At 46.9% G+C, this 20,876-nt stretch overlaps 1 protein-coding gene across 1 annotated transcript; it reads left to right on the top strand.

The window, feature by feature from the left end:
* The first annotated feature begins 3,738 nt into the window (after positions 1-3,738).
* xylb (xylulokinase homolog (H. influenzae)) lies at positions 3,739-19,797 on the top strand. The gene is made up of 19 exons (XM_069667587.1): positions 3,739-3,818; positions 4,685-4,767; positions 4,937-5,006; positions 5,196-5,276; positions 5,624-5,710; positions 5,793-5,921; positions 7,665-7,730; positions 8,022-8,094; positions 8,729-8,847; positions 8,947-9,028; positions 9,993-10,033; positions 10,187-10,302; positions 10,678-10,793; positions 11,154-11,227; positions 11,333-11,429; positions 12,226-12,284; positions 13,522-13,609; positions 17,107-17,201; positions 19,141-19,797. The coding sequence occupies exons 1-19, from the start codon at positions 3,759-3,761 to the stop codon at positions 19,207-19,209; spliced, it is 1,605 nt and encodes a 534-aa protein (XP_069523688.1). The 5' UTR covers positions 3,739-3,758; the 3' UTR covers positions 19,210-19,797.
* Positions 19,798-20,876: the final 1,079 nt, after the last annotated feature.

Genomic DNA, 20,876 nt, shown 5'->3' with positions numbered 1-20,876 from the left:
GTGTATCTGTCGTTTCTGGGAAGGAGGTGTCGAAAGAGAGCAGGAGGTGTCACTCTGACCATATTTCATGATCCGGTTAACGTCACCTACGTCAGACAGAATCAAGCGCTACGCTCGGCGGATGCGTCACAGCTAAGAGACGTGTCTTCGCAAATATAGACGATCTTTGATCTAGTACAGTGCCGCTAGAGGGTCAAATTTCCTGCATGACCGTTTGGATCTCAAATACGGAAAGGCAAGAAAATTATATATATATACAAAAAACACAACTCATGACTTTTTGAAATATTTTATCCTGCTCCTTTTCACGACACTTTATCTGCATTTTATCTAAACATTTGTTGGATCTTTCCATTGTTACTTATTTTGTATCTACCACTTACTCACCCTTTGTGCTTCGTACTGTCTAGTCCCCAAACCAACAGGTGATGCTGTGCTGTAATAAAGCCTTTCATTAAAGCGTCTCAGGTCAAATAAAACCAACTCAAACTGTATCGTGTTCGTGACCGGCTGTGCGCCCAATGAGTCTTCTCAGAAGGACGAGTACATCCCCAGCCTCCGGGCCGCCTCAGAGACCCTCCGGGTCTTCCTGCTGGGGAACGGGTTGTAGTTCTGGCTCTGCTGGTCCCCCGCAGAGGAGCCCACCCCTCCAACACTCAGCTGCCGGGTGAACCTGAACTTCTTGGAGCCCCTCCACACTGAGGCGCTGCTGTCCTGCAGGGAGACGTGGCAGGTGGTTCTACCTGCAGACTGCTCCTCCTTCAGCTCTACATGCAGGCTGGCTGTGGAGCCGCTGGAGGAGCAGGTGATGGAGGCTACCAGGGTGGAGAAAGAGCGATCAGGAGGATCCCCTTTGGACCCAAGGCTGGGATCCTGCTCAGGAGCGTCGGGTGAACCAGAGTCAGAACCAGGGACTGGATCCGTCGTCTCTGGGTCTCCTCTGGACCCGTTGGTGCTGGTGTGGTCTTCTTCATCGGAGGAGCTGCAGGGAGGTGTTTCTGATGGGCTGCTGGGTGGACCGGATGATGACCCCACATGCTGCTGGGAGCTGACGGCCTCAGAGGACGACGGACAGCGCCTGGAGACAAAGACAGCATGGAGGACACAGTCAGATAAAATAAGAGCTGATCCTAAAGGAAACAAGCTGTCCGATGCTTTTTGTGTTCCTGTCAGACGCTCAGGTGGAATGACCTCCGCTCTCTGGAGCAGAAGTGGCCATACTCGGACGAGAGGGCGGAGCTGGCGAGGAGCGAGGGGTTAGCAAACGTTCAGTTATTAAAGCTAAATGGACTGAGCTAGCTTACCATCCTGTTTCCTACAGAAAGAGATGCTATGTGTGGTGATGACTGGAGTGCATCTCTCAGACCTCATTAAGGGTCAGTGACCAGCGCAGCTGACTGGGAGGAACTCTTAGTGTTTGTTGTGTCTGGGGAGGAAGCTGCGAGCTGCACGGGGACTGACCCGGGACAGGAGCGCTGGTGGAGGCCAAGGTGGACTTGCCAGGGGTCACAGGAGGTCAGGTCCAGGTCACAGGTTAGAGCAGGTGTTGGGCTGCTGTACGGTTCCCATGAGGACGTCTGAGTGACAGGTACGATGCTGACGGCGTCCGACAGCTCGTCTGAGGCTGCATAGAGAGAGCGCGGCGTGTGTGAGGTTTAAAGGAACTCGTTACAAAACCTGAACCTGATGTTTACTGTTTGTCACTCTCAGAGAAACACGTCTCCAGGACGACCACACAGAACACGTCTGCACAGAACAAGAGACACGAAGATACAAAAGAACTACTGAGTTAACTTATAGATGCAAACAAAAGAACAAATGTGTAAAATGAAAAAGGAAATAGAAATGCAGCAAAATGTAATAAAACGTTTCATGTAATTCTTAAAGAAGAGATTCTGCATAACTTTCACTTTGATTCTTTAAACTTATAAACATTTTCTCTCCACAAACATTCTGTGCTTTTCTCTCACTTTATTCTTCGACTAACTGTCAGTAACATTTCTCTGCAGGTAAACAGCCGCACGCTCACCTGCGCTGAACAGCAGCACCTGAGTGTGCCTCCTCTGTCTCTCTCTGGTGCTCCTGTACTGTTCTCTGAGCTGACAGATGTCCATGTTCCTCCTCCTGCTCTCCTCCTCCTCCTCCTCTTTCAGCAGACGCTTCTTCCTGGTCCCTGCGGAAGGGTGGGCACATGGTGACCTTTGACCTGCAGACATGGAGCCCTCAGACTCAACAGAAAACAGCTACTGACTGTGTCCTGTGTCTGTGAGGGAAATGTCACATTAGAGAAGAATAAACAGATTGTTCTTCTAAGTGTGTGACAACATGACAGAAAGGATCCCTACAGAGATAGACCTTTTTGTTACAGAGGAAGATGATTGTTTTAACCACACACAGACGTTACATTGCTCTCTGCACACACACCAGACTCCATTCAGAAAAACAGGGATTTTAGCTCACAGGACACAGGAGCTGCTGCTCTGCTGCTGCCTGCATCTGTTAGTTTCTGTTGTTCTGTGACTTTAATGGTGAGTTCAGATCCAAAACAATATTTGTGAAACACACAAACTAACATCCATAAAAGTGTGAGTTTTAATGTTTTACCCTCCAGCAGCGCCCCGCGGGGACTCACGCAGCAGCAGGAGCAGGACATCCTGTTGGCTCCAGCAGCAACACACCTGCTGCAGGTGTTTACATCATCGTCAGTAAACCCAGCGTGGATACTATGGTGCGTTTAAAGCCTTCTCTGGGAGCTCCGACAAAACGAACCTGCTCCTTGCAGATCTGCTGAAACCTGTAATGCAGAAGTTAGAGGAAGAGTTTGACTGCTGGAAGGAGGAAAGAGAAGCAGACATGTTTGTGCTCTGTTACCTTGTCAGGCAGGAGGCTGCACTGAGGGAGACACACACACACACACACGCACACACACACACACACACACACACACACACACACACACACACACACACAGCGCTGTCACATTCTATCAGATGTTTGTTTAACATGCAGAACAAACAGAACAAACACTTGATTAAAGGACCGATCATATTTATTCAGACTGATGGCGCTAAGTCAGAGAGGGGGAGATTAAAGACGACGCGGCAGGATAAAAACCAGTTCAAACCAGGTTCCACCAGTTTATACCACTTTAATTACTCAGAACGTTCAGAAGCCTACATACCAGTTCATACCAGTTTAGAACTCAAAGTGTCTGTTCAGAGAAGTTAATATCATTACATACCAGTTCAGAGAACATACTAGAATATGAAACAGAAACTGGTAATAGTGTTTTTTATTTCTTTACTTGTTCTCTGTTTCCTGTTCAGAGACGACAGATGCCAGTTAGCTTAAAGCTAACTCTGCGAAGAAGCTGTGCACCGTCCGTCAAACAAATAAGATACAAATAAAGACACCACACAGTTCATACCAGTTTTACCTTAACATAATTATACCGGTATAAACCAGAATACTGTTTGTTGTTTGTTTACATGAGTCTACATTTACAGCTTCAGTTGATAGGACAGATGAAACACATGAAACATGACTCATCATTATCACAGACTGTCCTCTGAGGTGGAGGTCTGTTAGTGACAGAGCATCTTCAGAGTGTGGTACGTTTACTTCCCCCACTCTGCTGTTAGATTATAGAAAATCATTAACACTAACATTAGTGAGAGTGTTACTGTCTCTTTAAATACTGAACCCTTCCTCCTCCACTCCTCGCGGTGTGTGTGTGTTTGTGTGTCTGTGTGTGTTTGATGATGGCCGCCGCGCAGGACTCTCCTGTCTATCTGGGCTTCGACTTCAGCACGCAGCAGGTAAAGATAACCTTTATTTAATCCATCCTTCTCTCACCTGCACGTCTCACTGCGTGACGTGGTCGACGCACGTGGCTGCGTGCAGACAGAGCTGTACACGTATCGCGCAGATGCGGAAGATGAGATGAGACGTGTTTTTGGTTGTATGAGTTCAGACTTTGGAGCTGCGTTCACTGTCTTCATGAAACACTAGATTCACATGTTACACATATGAACATTAACAACGGTCCATGTTTACAGGTTACATACATGCTTCATGTGAAACAACACAGATTATAACCTCAAAGCCAAAACCCTGCACTCTTTCACCTCTCTGCCGTACCTGAGATTTACCTGAGTGTTTACTGCTCGGGCTGCAGACATACTTCACCTTTGAAAACATGCAGCAGCATTTACATGTTGTGTTTAAATGTCAGACACTCTGAGCACTGCTGAGTAGATTAGCACTGCATACATAGTTTGTATATTTTTTAACTAATTAAAGTCAAATCATTTATTGATTTTTGAAAGGGACCATCATCATCGTGCTAAGGTAAAAAGTGTAACGTGGCCTAAAGGCAAACACTGGAGAAAAGTATGTTCACATAGTACATTAAATAAATGTAAAACCTCCAGTGGTGTTCACAGACAAAGTACATGTACACAGGTGCTGTACCTTCATACAGGTGAAAACAGACCCTTCTTTATTTAAAGCCCCCAGTTAAATCCTACGACACCTGAATGCACCGGTAATACTATAGGTATAGCAATGTTGCTGCTGATACTACTGCCTCTGTACTTTTATCAGTGAAGCTGACATTACTTGTGTACTTATACAAGAGACATGTACAATACTTCTTACACTGTACTTCTCATACTACATGAAGCTGAAGGTGGTGGCAGTGGATGGAAACCTGAACGTGGTTCACCACAACAACGTGCAGTTTGACTCCGAGCTGCCCGAGTTCAGGTAACACACCTCACCCCCGACTTTTAGTCGTAGCAGGAGAAACGAGGCCGACCATGTTTAGGTTATTAGAAAGTAATCACCGACGCATGTCTGGAGCGTGTACGTGATCGTGTTCGTTTTATTTTGTAAAAGTTGATCTGTTGATCAAGTGTTTTATTTTTGATGTCAGGACTCAGGGAGGAGTTCATATCCAGGCTGACAAACTGACGGTCACCTCACCTGTACTGATGTGGGTGAAGGTAGGACACGCAGGCACACACACACACACACACACACACACACACACGATCGTGATGTTTTCCCTCCGCTCTGTTCACTCTGTAACTCCTCAGTTGAAGAATTAACTCCCTGTGCAGAGTCATCAGCTGACCTTTGACCTCTGACCAGGCCTGTGGTGGTTGTGGTGTTTTTGTGTGTTCTGTTATCAGGCTCTGGACCTGCTATTGGACAAGATGAAGAGGGCGGGGCTTGACTTCTCCCGCGTCAGAGCATTGTCAGGCAGCGGACAGGTGAGGCACGAACCTGGAAACAGCATCGAGACGTCCAATGGGTGATCAGCTGTGGATCACACACAGGTTGTGTGGCCTTCAGCCTGGTTAAGTTCTTCGGACCAAACTGGGAAAACGTTTATGGATTATTATAGTATTAGTCATTTTATTATTATTATTATTATTATTATTATTATTATCATCATTTCTATATTATTATGATATTATACCTACTATCTGAATGTTGCTTAGCAGTTTAATTTAGCAGAAAAGGAAGCGACTTCAGTAAAATGAACAGAAAAGTGAGTGGGGTTTGGTGGAGAGAGAACTGCCTCTGAATCAACTGTGAACTGTGTCTTCTCCCTCAGCAACATGGCAGTGTGTACTGGAAGAGAGGAGCGTCAGAGACCCTGAAACAGCTCGACCCGGACCAGGACCTGAGCCAGCAGCTGCAGGTCTGTGAATCCGCTCGACAGCATCCTGTAGGTGTGCTTCTGATACCTGCTGATGTGAAGGTGTGTGCTGCTGTATTTACAGGGCAGCTTCTCAGTGGCAGACTGTCCCGTGTGGATGGACTCCAGCAGCAGTCAGCAGTGTCAGGACCTGCAGGCAGCAGCAGGGGGCGCTCTAAGGCTGGCAGAGATCACCGGCTCCAGAGCCTACGAGGTCTCACCTGTCCATCTGTACACCTGTCTGTCTATACACCTGTCTGTCTGTACACCTGTCTTTATTTACACCTCACCATCTGTGCACCTGTCTGTCTGTACACCTGTCTGTCTATACACCTGTCTGTCTGTACACCTGTCTGTCTGTGCACCTGTCTTTCTTTACACCTCACCATCTGTGCACCTGTCTGTCTATACACCTGTCTGTCTGTACACCTGTCTTTCTTTACGCCTGTCTGTCTGTACACCTGTCTTTCTTTACACCTGTCTGTCTGTACACCTGCCTTTCTTTACACCTCATCATCTGTGCACCTGTCTGTCTGTACACCTGTCTGTCTATACACCTGTCTGTCTGTACACCTGTCTGTCTATACACCTGTCTGTCTGTACACCTGTCTTTCTTTACACCTGTCTGTCTGTACACCTGCCTTTCTTTACACCTCACCATCTGTGCACCTGTCTGTCTATACACCTGTCTGTCTGTGCACCTGTCTTTCTTTACACCTGTCTGTCTGTACACCTGTCTTTCTTTACACCTGTCTGTCTGTACACCTGTCTTTCTTTACACCTGTCTGTCTGTACACCTGCCTTTCTTTACACCTCACCATCTGTGCACCTGTCTGTCTATACACCTGTCTGTCTGTGCACCTGTCTTTCTTTACACCTGTCTGTCTGTACACCTGTCTTTCTTTACACCTGTCTGTCTGTACACCTGTCTTTCTTTACACCTGTCTGTCTGTACACCTGCCTTTCTTTACACCTCACCATCTGTGCACCTGTCTGTCTGTACACCTGTCTGTCTGTGCACCTGTCTTTCTTTACACCTCACCATCTGTGCACCTGTCTGTCTATACACCTGTCTGTCTGTATACCTGTCTGTCTGTGCACCTGTCTTTCTTTACACCTCACCATCTGTGCACCTGTCTGTCTGTGCACCTGTCTGTCTGTACACCTGTCTGTCTATACACCTGTCTGTCTGTGCACCTGTCTTTCTTTACACCTCACCATCTGTGCCCCTGTCTGTCTATACACCTGTCTGTCTGTATACCTGTCTGTCTGTGCACCTGTCTTTCTTTACACCTCACCATCTGTGCACCTGTCTGTCTATACACCTGTCTGTCTGTACACCTGTCTGTCTGTGCACCAGTCTGTCTGTGCACCTGTCTGTCTGTGTACCTGTCTTTCTTTACACCTCACCATCTGTGCACCTGTCTGTCTGTACACCTGTCTGTCTGTGCACCTGTCTTTCTTTACACCTCACCATCTGTGCACCTGTCTGTCTATACACCTGTCTGTCTGTACACCTGTACACCTGTCTGTCTGTACACCTGTCTTTCTTTACACCTCACCATCTGTGCACCTATCTGTCTGTACACCTGTCTGTCTGTACACCTGTCTTTCTTTACATCTCACCATCTGTGCACCTGTCTGTCTGTACACCTGTCTGTCTGTACACCTGTCTTTCTGTACACCTGTCTGTCTATACACCTGTCTTTCTTTACACCTCACCATCTGTGCACCTGTCTGTCTGTACACCTGTCTGTCTATACACCTGTCTGTCTGTACACCTGTCTTTCTTTACACCTGTCTGTCTGTGCACCTGTCTGTCTGTATACCTGTCTGTCTATACACCTGTCTGTCTATACACCTGTCTGTCTATGCACCTGTCTGTCTGTGCACCTGTCTGTCTGTGCACCTGTCTGTCATTCCAGCAGTGAGGAACGATGTTTTTGTTTGTCTGCAGCGTTTCACAGGAAACCAGATCTCCAAGCTGCGGCAGACCCGACCAGCCGAGTACCGAGAGGCCGAGGTGAGCCTGCATTAACTCATTAAATAAAATATCACTTTATCGTTTAATTGGAACTTACTTTATATTTATTTAAAATGTATTTATGATCGTTACCTTATTTTATAACACTTCATCACACATCTGTTTTATTGTATCACATTTTTCACCACTTGATGATTTTATAACTTTATGTGAACGTCTCTTTATCAAAATATCATTAGAATTGATTTCACGTGGTTTTATCATCGTGTTTAATATAACTGCGCACTAAGAAGAGGAGCTGTCGGTCAGAGTGAGTGTTTGTGTTTTCAGAGGATCTCATTGGTCAGCAGCTTCGCCGCCTCTCTCTTCCTCGGTGATTACGCTGCCATCGACTACAGTGACGGTACAGAACCACTCAGTAACTGTTGTTTACCTGTGTATGAAATAATCTGTTTATTACTTCTTCTATTTTTCATCTGTCCTTTTGAGTTTATCCAATATCATCATCATCCCTGAAAGTTCAGTCAAATGAATCAGGAAACAAAAAACTGAGACGTGAGAGGATGATGATGTCACAGAGTGTCTGACCAATGAGGTTTTCCAGAGTTAGGCTGCGTTTCACTCGCAGGCAGCATAAACACACACAGATCAAAGTATACACTACACAGACAAGAAGTCAGCCACATTTCACATCCACGCTGAAACGTTTGAAGTGGATCTAAGACTATGTCGCAGGCCGTTAGTGCTCCTGTGTAACAGCCCACAGCTCCCTCTAGTGGAGCCCTGCTGACAAAACCCCTCTCCTCTTTCTGAGTGCATTTAAAGGAGCTGGTTGAAGCGCACACACAGCCTTCAGAAGAAACATACTGTCAATCCTCGAAGCTCAAGAAGTTACAAGTTTGAAGAATGTTACAAAAAAAGAAATGAAAGTGTTTTTATGAAGAATGTTTATTTTACACAGACACACTCTTTAAACTGAGAGGCTCCTCCCCCCCAGGAACACATTAAGGGCTGAATGATGCATTCACTGACTTCAGGTTCAGGGATGAATCTGTTGGACATCAGGACCAGAGACTGGTCTGAGGTCTGCCTGGAGGCCACTGCTCCTCATCTGGACCGACTGCTGGGAGCTCCACTACCCTCCACATCTGTACTGGTAAGACTGGTGCATACTGGGCTGCTTGTGCTGAGCAGTCTGATGTGTGTTGGCTGAGCCAAACAGGAAGTGGAACTGTTCTCCTCTCTGTCGCTGCAGGGTCCCGTCTCCTCCTACTTTGTGCGTCGATATGGTTTCTGTGGGAGCTGCAGTGTGGTGGCTTTCACTGGAGACAACCCCGGTAACTGATCGCAGAAACACCCGCAGCCAGCACAGATACAAGCTCATGTGTTTCTGATATCCTCATTATGAACACTTTTTTACACAACATATAAAGTAGAAAACGGTGCTTGTGGTGATTTAGAGATGGCGTCCAGATGTAGTTTGACCAGCGGAGGGCGCTGTGGCTCCACGGTGTCCGCAGCACATGAAGCAGCGGCTGAAGCCTCCAGGCCTTCAGAAAAATGAAGCCAACAATGAAGCCAATCGATAGAAGCAATAATATTTGAGAACCTCTGGGCCGTGTTTGTGCTGTTGGAGCCTTTTGGAGATTTGTTCATGTAAATATCAGACAGATAATCTGTGTGCGCTTTACTGGACGAACAGAGCAAAGAAAAACTCTTTGATGATAATTATTCTTTGAGCACATTCTGTAAGAAAGCACGTTGATGGACTCCACAGGTTTAATGTTTACAGCATCAAATCAGCACATTCACATTGTAATGAAACCTTTAATTAGCAGTCGGACTTAAATTAGTTTGTGTGTTGCTGACAAAATGTCTCAGAAAGGATGTAGTTCTGTTGTCTGAACACAAGATGGAGCTGTTGTGTTGCAGGTTACCTGCTGCTTCACTGAACTGTAATGTGTGTTTGGAGTCCTCCCTGCTCTGCTGGGAGCAGGAAGTGACTTCAAGAATTTACCAGAATAAAATACAAGTTTTAATTGGAGCCACAGCCCCTCGATCACCATAGCAACCCATAAATTGTGATTCTGATGTAATGTTACAAGGACATGCCATGAGCTTGTTGTCCAGCTGAATACAGGTAGACCACCTGCACACCCTGGAACAGAGTCACCACAGCAGCCTTGTCAAACAGCCCCGGAGCCTCCGAAGCTCTGACCCGTTAGAAACCAGCTTCAGCAGAGGGCGAGCAGCCGTCAGTGAGACGAGGTCAAAGGTCCTAACTGTTGTTCCTCTCCTCAGCGTCTCTGGCAGGGATGAGGCTCCAGCAGGGAGACATCGCTGTAAGTCCACATTCAACCAGTCTGTCCTTTAGCTAACTGAGTGAACACTGTATACATCTGTGTGTGTGTGTGTGTGTGTGTGTGTGTGTGTGTGTGTGTGTGTGTGTGTGTGTGTGTGTGTGTGTGTGTGTGTGTGTGTGTGTATGCGTGCAGGTGAGCCTGGGCACCAGTGATACAGTGTTTCTGTGGATCCAGCAGCCTCGTCCAGCGCTGGAGGGTCACATCTTCTGTAACCCCGTCGACTGGCAGGCGTACATGGCTCTGCTGTGGTACACACACACACACACACACACACACACACACACACACACACACACACACAGACACACAGACACACACACACACACACAGACACACAGACACACACACACACACACACACACACACACACACACGCACACACACACACACACACACACACACACACACAGACACACAGACACACAGACACACACACACACGCACACACACACGCACGTCTGTCTCTGATATTCAGTCAACACATCTTCACTTCTCGGACATAGTCCAGATTTCTTTCACGCTGCTGTGACAGTTACACACACTAGAGGGCAGCACCCTCCATTAAAACTGTGACAGTTGTGTGTGTGTGTGTGTGTGTGTGTGTGTGTGTGTGTGATACACAGCTTTAAGAATGGATCTCTGACGAGGGAACGCATCAGGAACGAGTGTGCTGGAGGATCATGGGAACACTTTTCTGCCTCCCTGAGAGACACGCCGCTGGGAAACACGGGACACATCGGTGAAGCTTCCTTCTCTCCCTCCTCCTGCCTCTCTTTCTTTCCTTTTAATTCTTTTCTTTCCTCTTTTCCTACTTTTCTTATTTCCATCTCCTTTTCTCTTCTTGTGTTTCCTTCCTTTCTTCCTTCTGTCTTTCCTTACTCCATCCCTCTCGCCTCCTTCCTTTTCCTTCCCTTTGTCTCCTTTTCTGCTTTTTCTTTTCCTGTTTCTTGACTTCCTTCTAACTTTCTTTCCCTTCCTTACTTTTTCTCACCATCTTGTCTTCCCTCCTTCTCCTTTACTCTTTTGCTTCCTTTCATTTTCCTCCCTTCTTTACCTTCCTCCTCTCCTCCCTCTGATTGGCTGTCTGGTGTTATTCCAGGCTTTTATTTTGACACGATGGAGATCACACCTCCTGCAGTCGGAGTCCACCTCTTCGGCCCGGACGACCGCGCGGTCAGCAGAGAGTTTTGTTTTTAGATGAATGTGAACATTTTGATCACTTTGTTTGAAGTTTGTAGCGTTCATGTTGTTTCTGCACCGCCTGTCCCCGTCCTGCAGGTGTCCTCGCTGAGTCCTCAGGTGGAGGTCCGGGCGCTGGTGGAGGGTCAGTTTCTGTCCAGGAGACTCCACGCTGAGAGGCTGGGCTACTCCATCAGTAAGACCTCCACCTCTCGACATCAAACCTTTGATTAAAACCTCTTCCTGTTTGTTTCATTCGTTCATTCTTTGCTCCCTTGTTTGTGACTGTACATCCATTTTTTACTGTATCTACCTCCATTTTTGTAGTTTATATACAGTACTTCTTTAGTTAAGGATGAGTCAAATTAATCTGTAAAGATCTTCCTGTCTGCAGGGCTTTTGAAACAAAGATCTTCTCCTGAACAGACACTGATCAACAGAGAGAAAAGGAAAACTTAACTTCCTGTCTCACCATGTTCTGGTCTCCTTTCGCACGTTGTTCTTCTTTTATGGGCTGAAGATTGTTTAATAAACTGAAGTTAAAATCAGTAAAAAAAACACCCAAACCGCTCTCACTGGCCATGGTCACACGGCGGCCATTTTCCTCTGATGTCACAATCAGGGTGTGGAGCTCAAATGTTGCGCGCTGCACTGCTGTGTTCACGGTTTGCCGACTACGTGTCTGATAAACAACAGCTAACGTTAGCAGTTAGTTGTTTTGTAGGGTTAGGAAAGGTGTAAATACCTAGCTAACAGTAATATTGTGCTAGATAACGATAGTGTTAGCTAGGAATTGGCTAATGAGTGCTAATGTTAGCTACTGTGATTTATAGGTTAACAGAGGCTAAAGCTTTAAACACAGCAGTCCAACTTCATCACAGCGTGCGAGCTTCCACCCAGAGCGTGATGTCAGAGGAAAATGGCCGCCGTGTGAATATGAATGGTTCTCTCTTCAGTCAGGAGTCTCAGCTTGTGCGCCTGTGTCCTTTTAGTTCCAGGAACCAGAGTGTTGGCAACGGGAGGAGCGTCATCGAATACAGACATTCTGCAGGTCAGTCGGACACACGGCGTGTTTGTCAGGTGTGTGAGGAGGAGGAGGAGGAGGAGGAGGAGGTGTGTAATCTGGAGGAGGAAGAGGAGGAGGAGGAGGAGGAGCAGCAGTGTGATCTGCAGGAGGAGGAGGAGGAGGAGGAGGGTAATCTGGAGGAGGAGGAGGAGCAGGAGGAGGTGTGTAATCTGGAGGAGGAGGAGGTGTGTAATGAGGAGAAGGAGAAGGAGGAGGAGGAGGAGGAGGAGTGTAATGAGGAGGAGGAGGAGGAGGAGCAGGAGGAGGTGTGTAATCTGGAGCAGGAGGAGGAGGAGGAGCAGCAGTGTGATCTGCAGGAGGAGGAGGAGGAGGAGGAGGAGGGTAATCTGGAGGAGGAGGAGGAGCAGGAGGAGGTGTGTAATCTGGAGGAGGAGGAGGAGGAGTGTAATGAGGAGAAGGGGGAGGAGGAGCAGGAATGTAATGAGGACGAGGAGGAGTGAAATGAGGAGGAGGAGGAGGAATGAAATGAGGAGGAGGAGCAGGAGCAGGAGGAGTGTAATGAGGAGGAGGAGGCGGAGCAGGAGGAGGAGGAGCAGCACGAGGAGGAGGAGCAGGAGGAGGAGCAGGAGGAGTGTAATCAGGAGGAGCAGGAGGAGGAGCAGGTGGAGTGTAATGAGGAGGAGCAGGAGCAGGAGGAGTGTAATGAGGAGGAGGAGCAAGAGCAGGAGGAGTGTAATGAGGAGGAGCAGGAGTAGCAGGAGCAGGAGGAGCAGGAGGAGCAGTGTAATGAGGAGGAGGAGGAGCAGGAGGAGCAGGAGCAGGAGGAGTGTAATGAGGAGGAGCAGGAGCAGGAGGAGTGTAATGAGGAGGAGGAGGAGCAGGAGGAGCAGGAGCAGCAGGAGGAGAAGGAGTAGCAGGAGGAGCAGGAGGAGTGTAATGAGGAGGAGGAGGAGCAGGAGCAGGAGGAGTGTAATGAGGAGGAGGAGGAGGAGCAGGAGTAGCAGGAGCAGGAGGAGCAGGAGGAGTGTAATGAGGAGGAGGAGGAGCAGGAGCAGGAGGAGTGTAATGAGGAGGAGGAGGAGGAGCAGGAGGAGCAGGAGCAGGAGGAGCAGGAGGAGCAGTGTAATGAGGAGGAGGAGGAGGAGCAGGAGGAGCAGGAGGAGTGTAATGAGGAGGAGGAGGAGCAGGAGCAGGAGGAGCAGTGTAATGAGGAGGAGGAGCAGGAGGAGCAGCAGTGTAATCTGCAGTGTGTCTGTCTCAGGTTCTCTCGGACGTGTTCGACGCTCCCGTTTTCACCATCGACCTGTCCAGCTCGGCCTGCCTGGGATCAGCCTACAGAGCTCTGCACGGTAACACACAGAATAATCAGTGTTTGTCAGAGCGCCACCTGCTGGCACCAGGTGGTAAGCCTCGTGTGACATGCATCCTTTGCTTGACTGGCATCCTCACAGTGTTGTCTCCACTTCACTGTTGTCTGTCTGCACCATACGCGCCTCCAGAACACCTGAGAATGTACGGCTGCTTTCACTGCCCTGTGTGTGACACATCAGCTGGCAGCACCACTTATTGTTCATGTTTTTATGGAAATGCTTTTTTTCAGTAGCTTCCATGTCATGTGACCCAGTGTCCTCACATCAGTGTCAGATGTTCACACTCACTCGTACAAAGAAGACGCACCTGGATTTTAGTGCTGCTAATATGTAGCATGTAATATGCTCGACATGTCTCGAGTCTCCTCCGCTTTGATTTGAAGGTTTATTCACTTACAGAAGCTGTACTTTGGTTTGTGCAGGTTTTTATGAAGCATTTGAAAATGGACTGAGAGAGATGACATCAGAAAAAGCTTCAATACCAAAGTAGGTCCTGCTGGAGTTTTTATTGCAGAGCTGAGAGTTAAAGCGTTACACTGGCTCTTATCACGCCACACGCTTGAAGCCATTAAAATCAGCTGTTTGCTGGTCGTACGAGATAAACGCAGCGCTGGCCGTCCTCTCTGCCAACGTCTTCATCGCTCTGCTGAGGGCCTGTAACGGCGGCGGGGGGAGTGTGTAGCATGTCTTCATAAAAGCATGAAAAGATTCCCCAGCCGCTCCACATGAAAGAGACTGGGCGAGCGGCGAGATAGCAAACATCCTCTGCTGCCGAGGACTCACGTGTGACAGCATCAAATATGATGCAGGAGGTGGTGGAGCGCGAGGCGAGTCTTTAGCAGCGGCTCCCTTTAAAGCCCCCCAGCCTCAGCCCTGTTTCAATATCTGAAGGCAGTTGCGTGGGCTTGAAAAGACATAATGCAATCCTCCTGATGTTCATAACCAACGCTGATTCATTCAGGGGCAGCGGCGGCCTCAGAGGGGGAGGGGGCGGGGTCGGGAGAGGTAAGCGCTCCTTCATGTAATGACTGTGGATGCACAGAAATCCTCTTCACGGGTTGCAGTGGAGCTGCAATCGTTTCCTCAGAGTTACAGACACATTCAGACATTCAGCGTCAGAGCGGAGACGGTTTCTGTCGATGGAAACCTGGAGCTGCTTTAATAAAAAAACTTTATTTATATAGTACGGCACTAAACAAGGTTACAAACAGGCAGAGCTGCACCCACTGATCTCAGGGAACGCCCAGCACAGAGGACGTCACAACATCTTTAATACAGTTCAGAGCGAGGACATTTCAAACTGTAGGAGCTACTCGGTGAGTGTGCACCTCAGGGACCAGGGTCTGAATAACAAAGCAGTAGGTCCCTGCTAGCGGCTGCTTCCTTCTGAGAGTACAGGGACTTTGGATGTAAAGTTCCTGGTATTTGTCAGAGCCTGGAGTACCTCCTAAAGCCCCTCGTCTATCTCTGTAGGGATCCTTTCTGTCATGTTGTCACACACTTAGAATAACAATCTGAGCCTGTCAGTGGAAACAACAAGAACTTTTAGTGGACGACCTTTGACCCATCAAGGATTATGTTGCAGCCATTACAGCCTGTTTCACTGCTGCAGGATGAACACATCTACCTGTGAGTCATTTAGAGCCCAAATGATGTTACATTGTCATTGTACATCATCATCCTGTCCTCAGATAGTGTGTGTGTGTGCGTGTTTGTGTGCGTATGTGTGTGCGTATGTGTGTGCGTGTGTGTGTGTGGGCGTGTGTGTGTGTGGGCGTGTGTGCGTGCGTATGTGTGTGTGTGTGTGTGTGTGTGTGTGTGTGTGTGTGTGTGTGTTTGCCCTCTGTTGGGGGAGAAGGTCGGGGCTGAAAAACTTTGACTCTGCAGGTCATCTCGCCCCTTGGTAGCTGGTTAGACACAGGGCATGATGGGGAAAACCAGACATGGTCTATGAGTCCCATGATCCTTTGCACGGGTGAGGTCAGGACATAAAGTCCTCAGAGACAGCAGCATGCCTGAGCCGCCCTCTGTGTGTGTGTGTGTGTGTGTGTGTGTGTTCTGCTAAGCTCATAAGCTTTCTCAGCATCGTCCTGACCTTCTGTACAGTGTATACAGTGTGTGTGTGTGTGTGTGTGTGTGTGTGTGTGTGTGTGTGTGTGTGTGTGTGTGTGTGTGAGCACCACATACACTCAACATGACGTACAGAAATGTGTTTGTAAGGAGAGACTAGTTAACACCTCTCACTTCCTGTTTGCTTGACGAGCTCTGGACTGATTCACTAATTGGTTACCAGACTCTGAACAGGCCCTGTGATTGGTTAACGACCTCTCAGAATAATTAGCGGCTGAGACACTGAAGACTATAGCTAACATTAGCATTCACCAACTCTTTAGCTAATATAACTGTTTGATAGTGTTGCACAGTATGATAGGAAAGGTGCACGTTCTTTGCTAGCAGCAATGCTAGGATTTGTTTGGATGCTAAAGCCAGCTAATTTCTTATTGTATTCATATCACAAAGTTTTTATTTAACCTTAACGAGCTGCTGATTATTTCAGTTAACATATTAGTTTACTCATCAAGTATCGACAGCTAACAGCTAATGATTGCTGAAAGCCAATTCTAGCTAACATTACCGTTAGCTAGAAATGAATGTCTTTCCTATTGTTTCTTCAAACACTGTAAAATGCTAATGTTAGCTAGGACTTCGTTGAATGCTAATGCCCGCTAATTTATCAATTGATCAATCCAACAATCTACTTATTTAACATAACTAGCTGCCACATATTGAAGCTAAAACAACACATTTACTCATTAGTAACAACAGCAAAGTCAGGAAGCTAACGTTTGCGTTAAACCAACTTCTAGCTAACATTCCCTTTAGCTATGAATTGAAGTCCTTCCTATGGTATCTTATAATATCAAATACTAATGTTAGCTAATGTATTTATTTATCTAATAAACAATGTATTTATTTAACCTTAACTAGCTGCCGATTATTCAAACAACATCTGATCTCTTATAAGCTACTGGTAGACTACAGCTAACGTTAGCATTCACCCTCTTCTTGACTACTATAGCTGTCACAGTGTTTCACAATATGATAGGAGAGGCGGGTATTCTGATTAGGATTTGGTTGAATGCAAATATCAGCTGCTATGAAGTATTAATGTTATATATATATTATATCTATACAAAGTTATTTTTATTTATTAAAAAAGATGTTTAAGCTCAATCAGCTGCTAACATCCCCGTTAGCTACGCATGGACTTCTTTCCTATCATTTCTTGAAACACTGTCGAATGCTGATGTTAGCTGGGACTTGGTTAGATGATTGAGCGTCATACGTCAGATGACCCAAAATGATTGAATGTTACAGACCCCGCCCACAGCATCCAAACATGATCGCAGAATGATGTCAGAGGAAAATGGCCGCCATGTAAATGTGGTGAATTAAACAAAGTTGATGTGTTTCAGGCCTGGTGGCAGAATCTGGAGTTCCTTTCTTTGAAGTGGTGAAGAACGCACCGGAACCACAACTGGTCGCCACCCCGCATCCTGCAGCACAGGAGGTACACACACACGCACGCGCACACACACGCACTCACACGCACTCACACACACACACACACACACACACACACACACACACACACACACACACACACACACACACACACACACACACACACTCACTCACTGCTATATTTCCTCAGCAGTGGAATTAGCATTTCTTGAATGAGTCACATTGTGTTTATGACGCCTGTTTGTGGAGTTTCATATTTCCCCTTGGTATGTGTCATCGTTTGGTTTGAATCAAAGCCCCTCTGAGGAGACGGCTGTTTTTCACTTTAGCATCCCTGTTGAGGTCACAGTCAGGCTACCCTGAATGAAATGCATCTTGTTAACATAGCTGGGATTAGCATCAGATGCTAACTTAGCAACAGACATGATGATGGTTAAAGTGTTGACAAAGTGCCATAGAAGGCAGTAGACCAGCCAACAGGTGACGTCCCCGTGGTGAAGTTATTATACGGTGTGTGGTGACATCACACTGCTTCTTCTTCTTTCGCCAACACCACCTGACGCAGTGTGTGCTGGTGCTGTGCATGTTAGAGGGAAACAGGTCAGGTTGATGCTGCTGCCAAACTGAGACAGAAAGGGACAATATATGAGACATATGAAACACACACCACACACACCACACACACACACACACACACACACACACACACACACACACACACAGAGTGTAACAGGTCGGACGGGGACAAAGCTGCTGCAGGAAGTTGGAGAGAGAGACCTTTACACAGTGAAACACACCTTGCGCTGCAGCTGAACCACAGCCTGTTTATGGCACGCATGATGATGTCATCGTGTTGTCATGTCTTGAGTTTTGACCGTTGACCACTTTCTGGTCTTTTAATCTCTATCCACTGATTCTACACAGAAACACAGAATCTGTTCACAGGACCAGACTTCAGCACAGGAAGGGTTCTGGTTTCTGTTTGTAGTCCGCTCGAGGGAGGAGACGGAGCGTTGGTTCACCTGCTCGGTTTAACTACTTTAAATATTTGACAGCTGTTTTTACTGGTCTTACCACCGTCTGTGACACTCTGTGCTAAAGACTGTATGAACGATGAACTCTGAAGAGTCAGTTTGTGAAGGCTGACACTAAAGATGTGAGAGAGCCACACACGACGACAGATACTGACAGACTGAACAGGTTTGTTCCTGTAGTGTGGAGAGCAACGATCTGACCCAAACAGCACACCACACTCACACATTCATTCAGCAACAACCAGAGTGCGACTCTCACAGCTGGAAATCTCACTAAATCTCTGGCGCTCAAACGAGACTTTAGAGTAAACAAACATGGCGGCCGACGGGCAGGAAGAACTGGTGATGATAGTTTTTGGACTTTTTACTGAAAAGTCAGCTCGCTTCCTGATTGGCTCTCGTTTGATTCCACGTGACGATCCACAGAGAGCGTGCTCGGCCGTCCTCAGGTTTCCCCCGACACGACAGGATATCAGATCGTAAATATTGAACATGTTTAATATTTGAGATTAGATCGTTCTTTCGAGCAGATCGGGGGAAGTAAAATCAGCCTTACATCCCTCACACCACAGGAACATCTGGAGAGATCATCTTCAGAACCATCAGAACATCTGGACTCTGTTACTTTAGTCTGAAGGAGGGGTCAGGCCCAACATCAGCCTGATGATCTCGCAGTGTGTCCTGGAAGTGTGCAGCTCTGTGTTGTGCTCTGTGCCGAGTTTTTGGAGTTACGTTTTTATTTGACTCCAAAAAAAAAGTCATTTCTTCTCAGACGAACAAAAAGCACAAAGCAGGGTTTTTACTCTCTCCACATTTTTATTTTACACTTTCTCATGCCTTAAACGCACCACACACACACACACACACACACACACACACACACACACACACACACACACACACACACACGCACACACAGGAGGTGATGATTTCTGTCTGTGTGTGTTCCAGGTGTACAAGCAGATGCTGAAGCGCTTCGCACGACTGGAGGAGAGAGTCCTGCAGCAGACCCGCCCCTGAGCCACAGCAACCAATCAGCTGTGTCGAAACGGTCCCTTTGACAGACGCCGTGCGATGACGACATATTAAAACAGTAAAATACTGAATACGACAGAAATCATGTTATTGATGATTAGAAAGAAGTGAGGAATGTCAGCGTGCGTATCACAAAGATGGTTCATAAAGATAACACACACAGAGGTCGTGACCTCCAACCATCACAGCTGGAGCTAAACCAGCCACTCCCCCCTTCTGAGAGCTTAAATCAGTGTTTTTCTGAATGGAGTCTGGTGTGTGTGCAGAGAGCGATGTAACGTCTGTCTGTGGTTAAAACAATCATCTTCCTCTGTAACAAAAAGGTCTATCTCTGTAGGGATCCTTTCTGTCATGTTGTCACACACTTAGAAGAACAATCTGAGCCTGTCAGTGGAAACAACAAGAACTTTTAGTGGACGACCTTTGACCCATCAAGGATTATGTTGCAGCCATTACAGCCTGTTTGACTGCTGCAGGATGAACACATCTACTGGAGACGTTCACACACTTCATGTTAAAGCTGTCACACATGTGAAGTCATGTACACTGATTGTTTCTAACGTTTAATTTTCAATAAACTCAATTAAAAAAAAAAGGCGTCCGATTGAATAACGAGCCTGAGCGGGGATCTAAAAGCCTTCTCTTCAGCGATGAATATTTATAAAGTATTGAAGACCCAGGTGAGCAGGCGTTCTCATTTTGTCAGTCAAAGTGTAAAGTTACCTGCAGTCCTTCCTCTCCCATGATTGACGAGGCCGTGTCAGTCACTCTGACGGCTGCTCTAACGCTGCGTCTCTTTTATATCAGAGTTTCCTGCTGTTGATGCTTCGCCCGTCAGCTCTTCATTTACACGCTTGGAGACGAGCGGGGACGTGATGATGCCACCAACATGGACGAGGTGTGTAGGTAAGACGGTTAGGGTTATCTCGCCCATCCCTCGCTGAGCAGGTTCACAGCGTCTCCTCAGAGAGAGAGAACAGTTATTGATCTGTAACAGGACTGAAGACAGGACAGTGACCCGACCAGGGTGAGCCTTTATTAATGTTTCATCTGTCACAGTAACATTTACAGAATAATTCTGAACTTTCATTAAACAAACTCAGGACTTGAACGTAACCGTGAAATATGCCGAAATATTAAAATCAGTCTTTAGAAAATGTCGTTATTATTTTCACTTTGCGTCGACACAACGAAACAAAGGTTTCATGCTGATGGCAGAAAACGAGCTTCAGCTCCAGAGCCGTCTGAACAGAACCTGAAGTGTTCTTTAACAAAGAGTCTGTGAATGTTTCAAACCAGAAGCTGCTTTAACGTTCAATCTGCAAATGTTAGCTGCTATTAGCGGACCTGCTAACGACCACTGAACGCTCTCTGAGCTTGTTACAGGATTTCTTCTTCATGTTTTTACCTGTAAGTTCAAACTTTACTTTGGAGAACAGTTCACACGTGTAGCCGCTGCTCGGCTGCTTCCTGTGTTAAAGTAATCAAAGGCGGCACCGTTATGATCACACGCTTTGTGTAACGCTAGCTTGATTAGCTCCTTTCAGCTGACACAATCTGTGTGTGTCACTGTTTAAAAATGACAAAGAAATCTTTAAACAACATCTGCAAAGGACAGAGCTAGCGATCCGTTCACATGGTCCTGTTGGTTT

Source organism: Semicossyphus pulcher, unplaced genomic scaffold, assembly GCF_022749685.1.
Source record: "Semicossyphus pulcher isolate SPU_LCO1_2020_fin unplaced genomic scaffold, fSemPul1.0.p SCAF_18, whole genome shotgun sequence".
In the NCBI taxonomy this organism is placed as follows: domain Eukaryota; kingdom Metazoa; phylum Chordata; class Actinopteri; order Labriformes; family Labridae; genus Semicossyphus; species Semicossyphus pulcher.
Note: the sequence above shows the minus strand (reverse complement) of the source record. Positions and strands in the feature narration are given on the sequence as shown.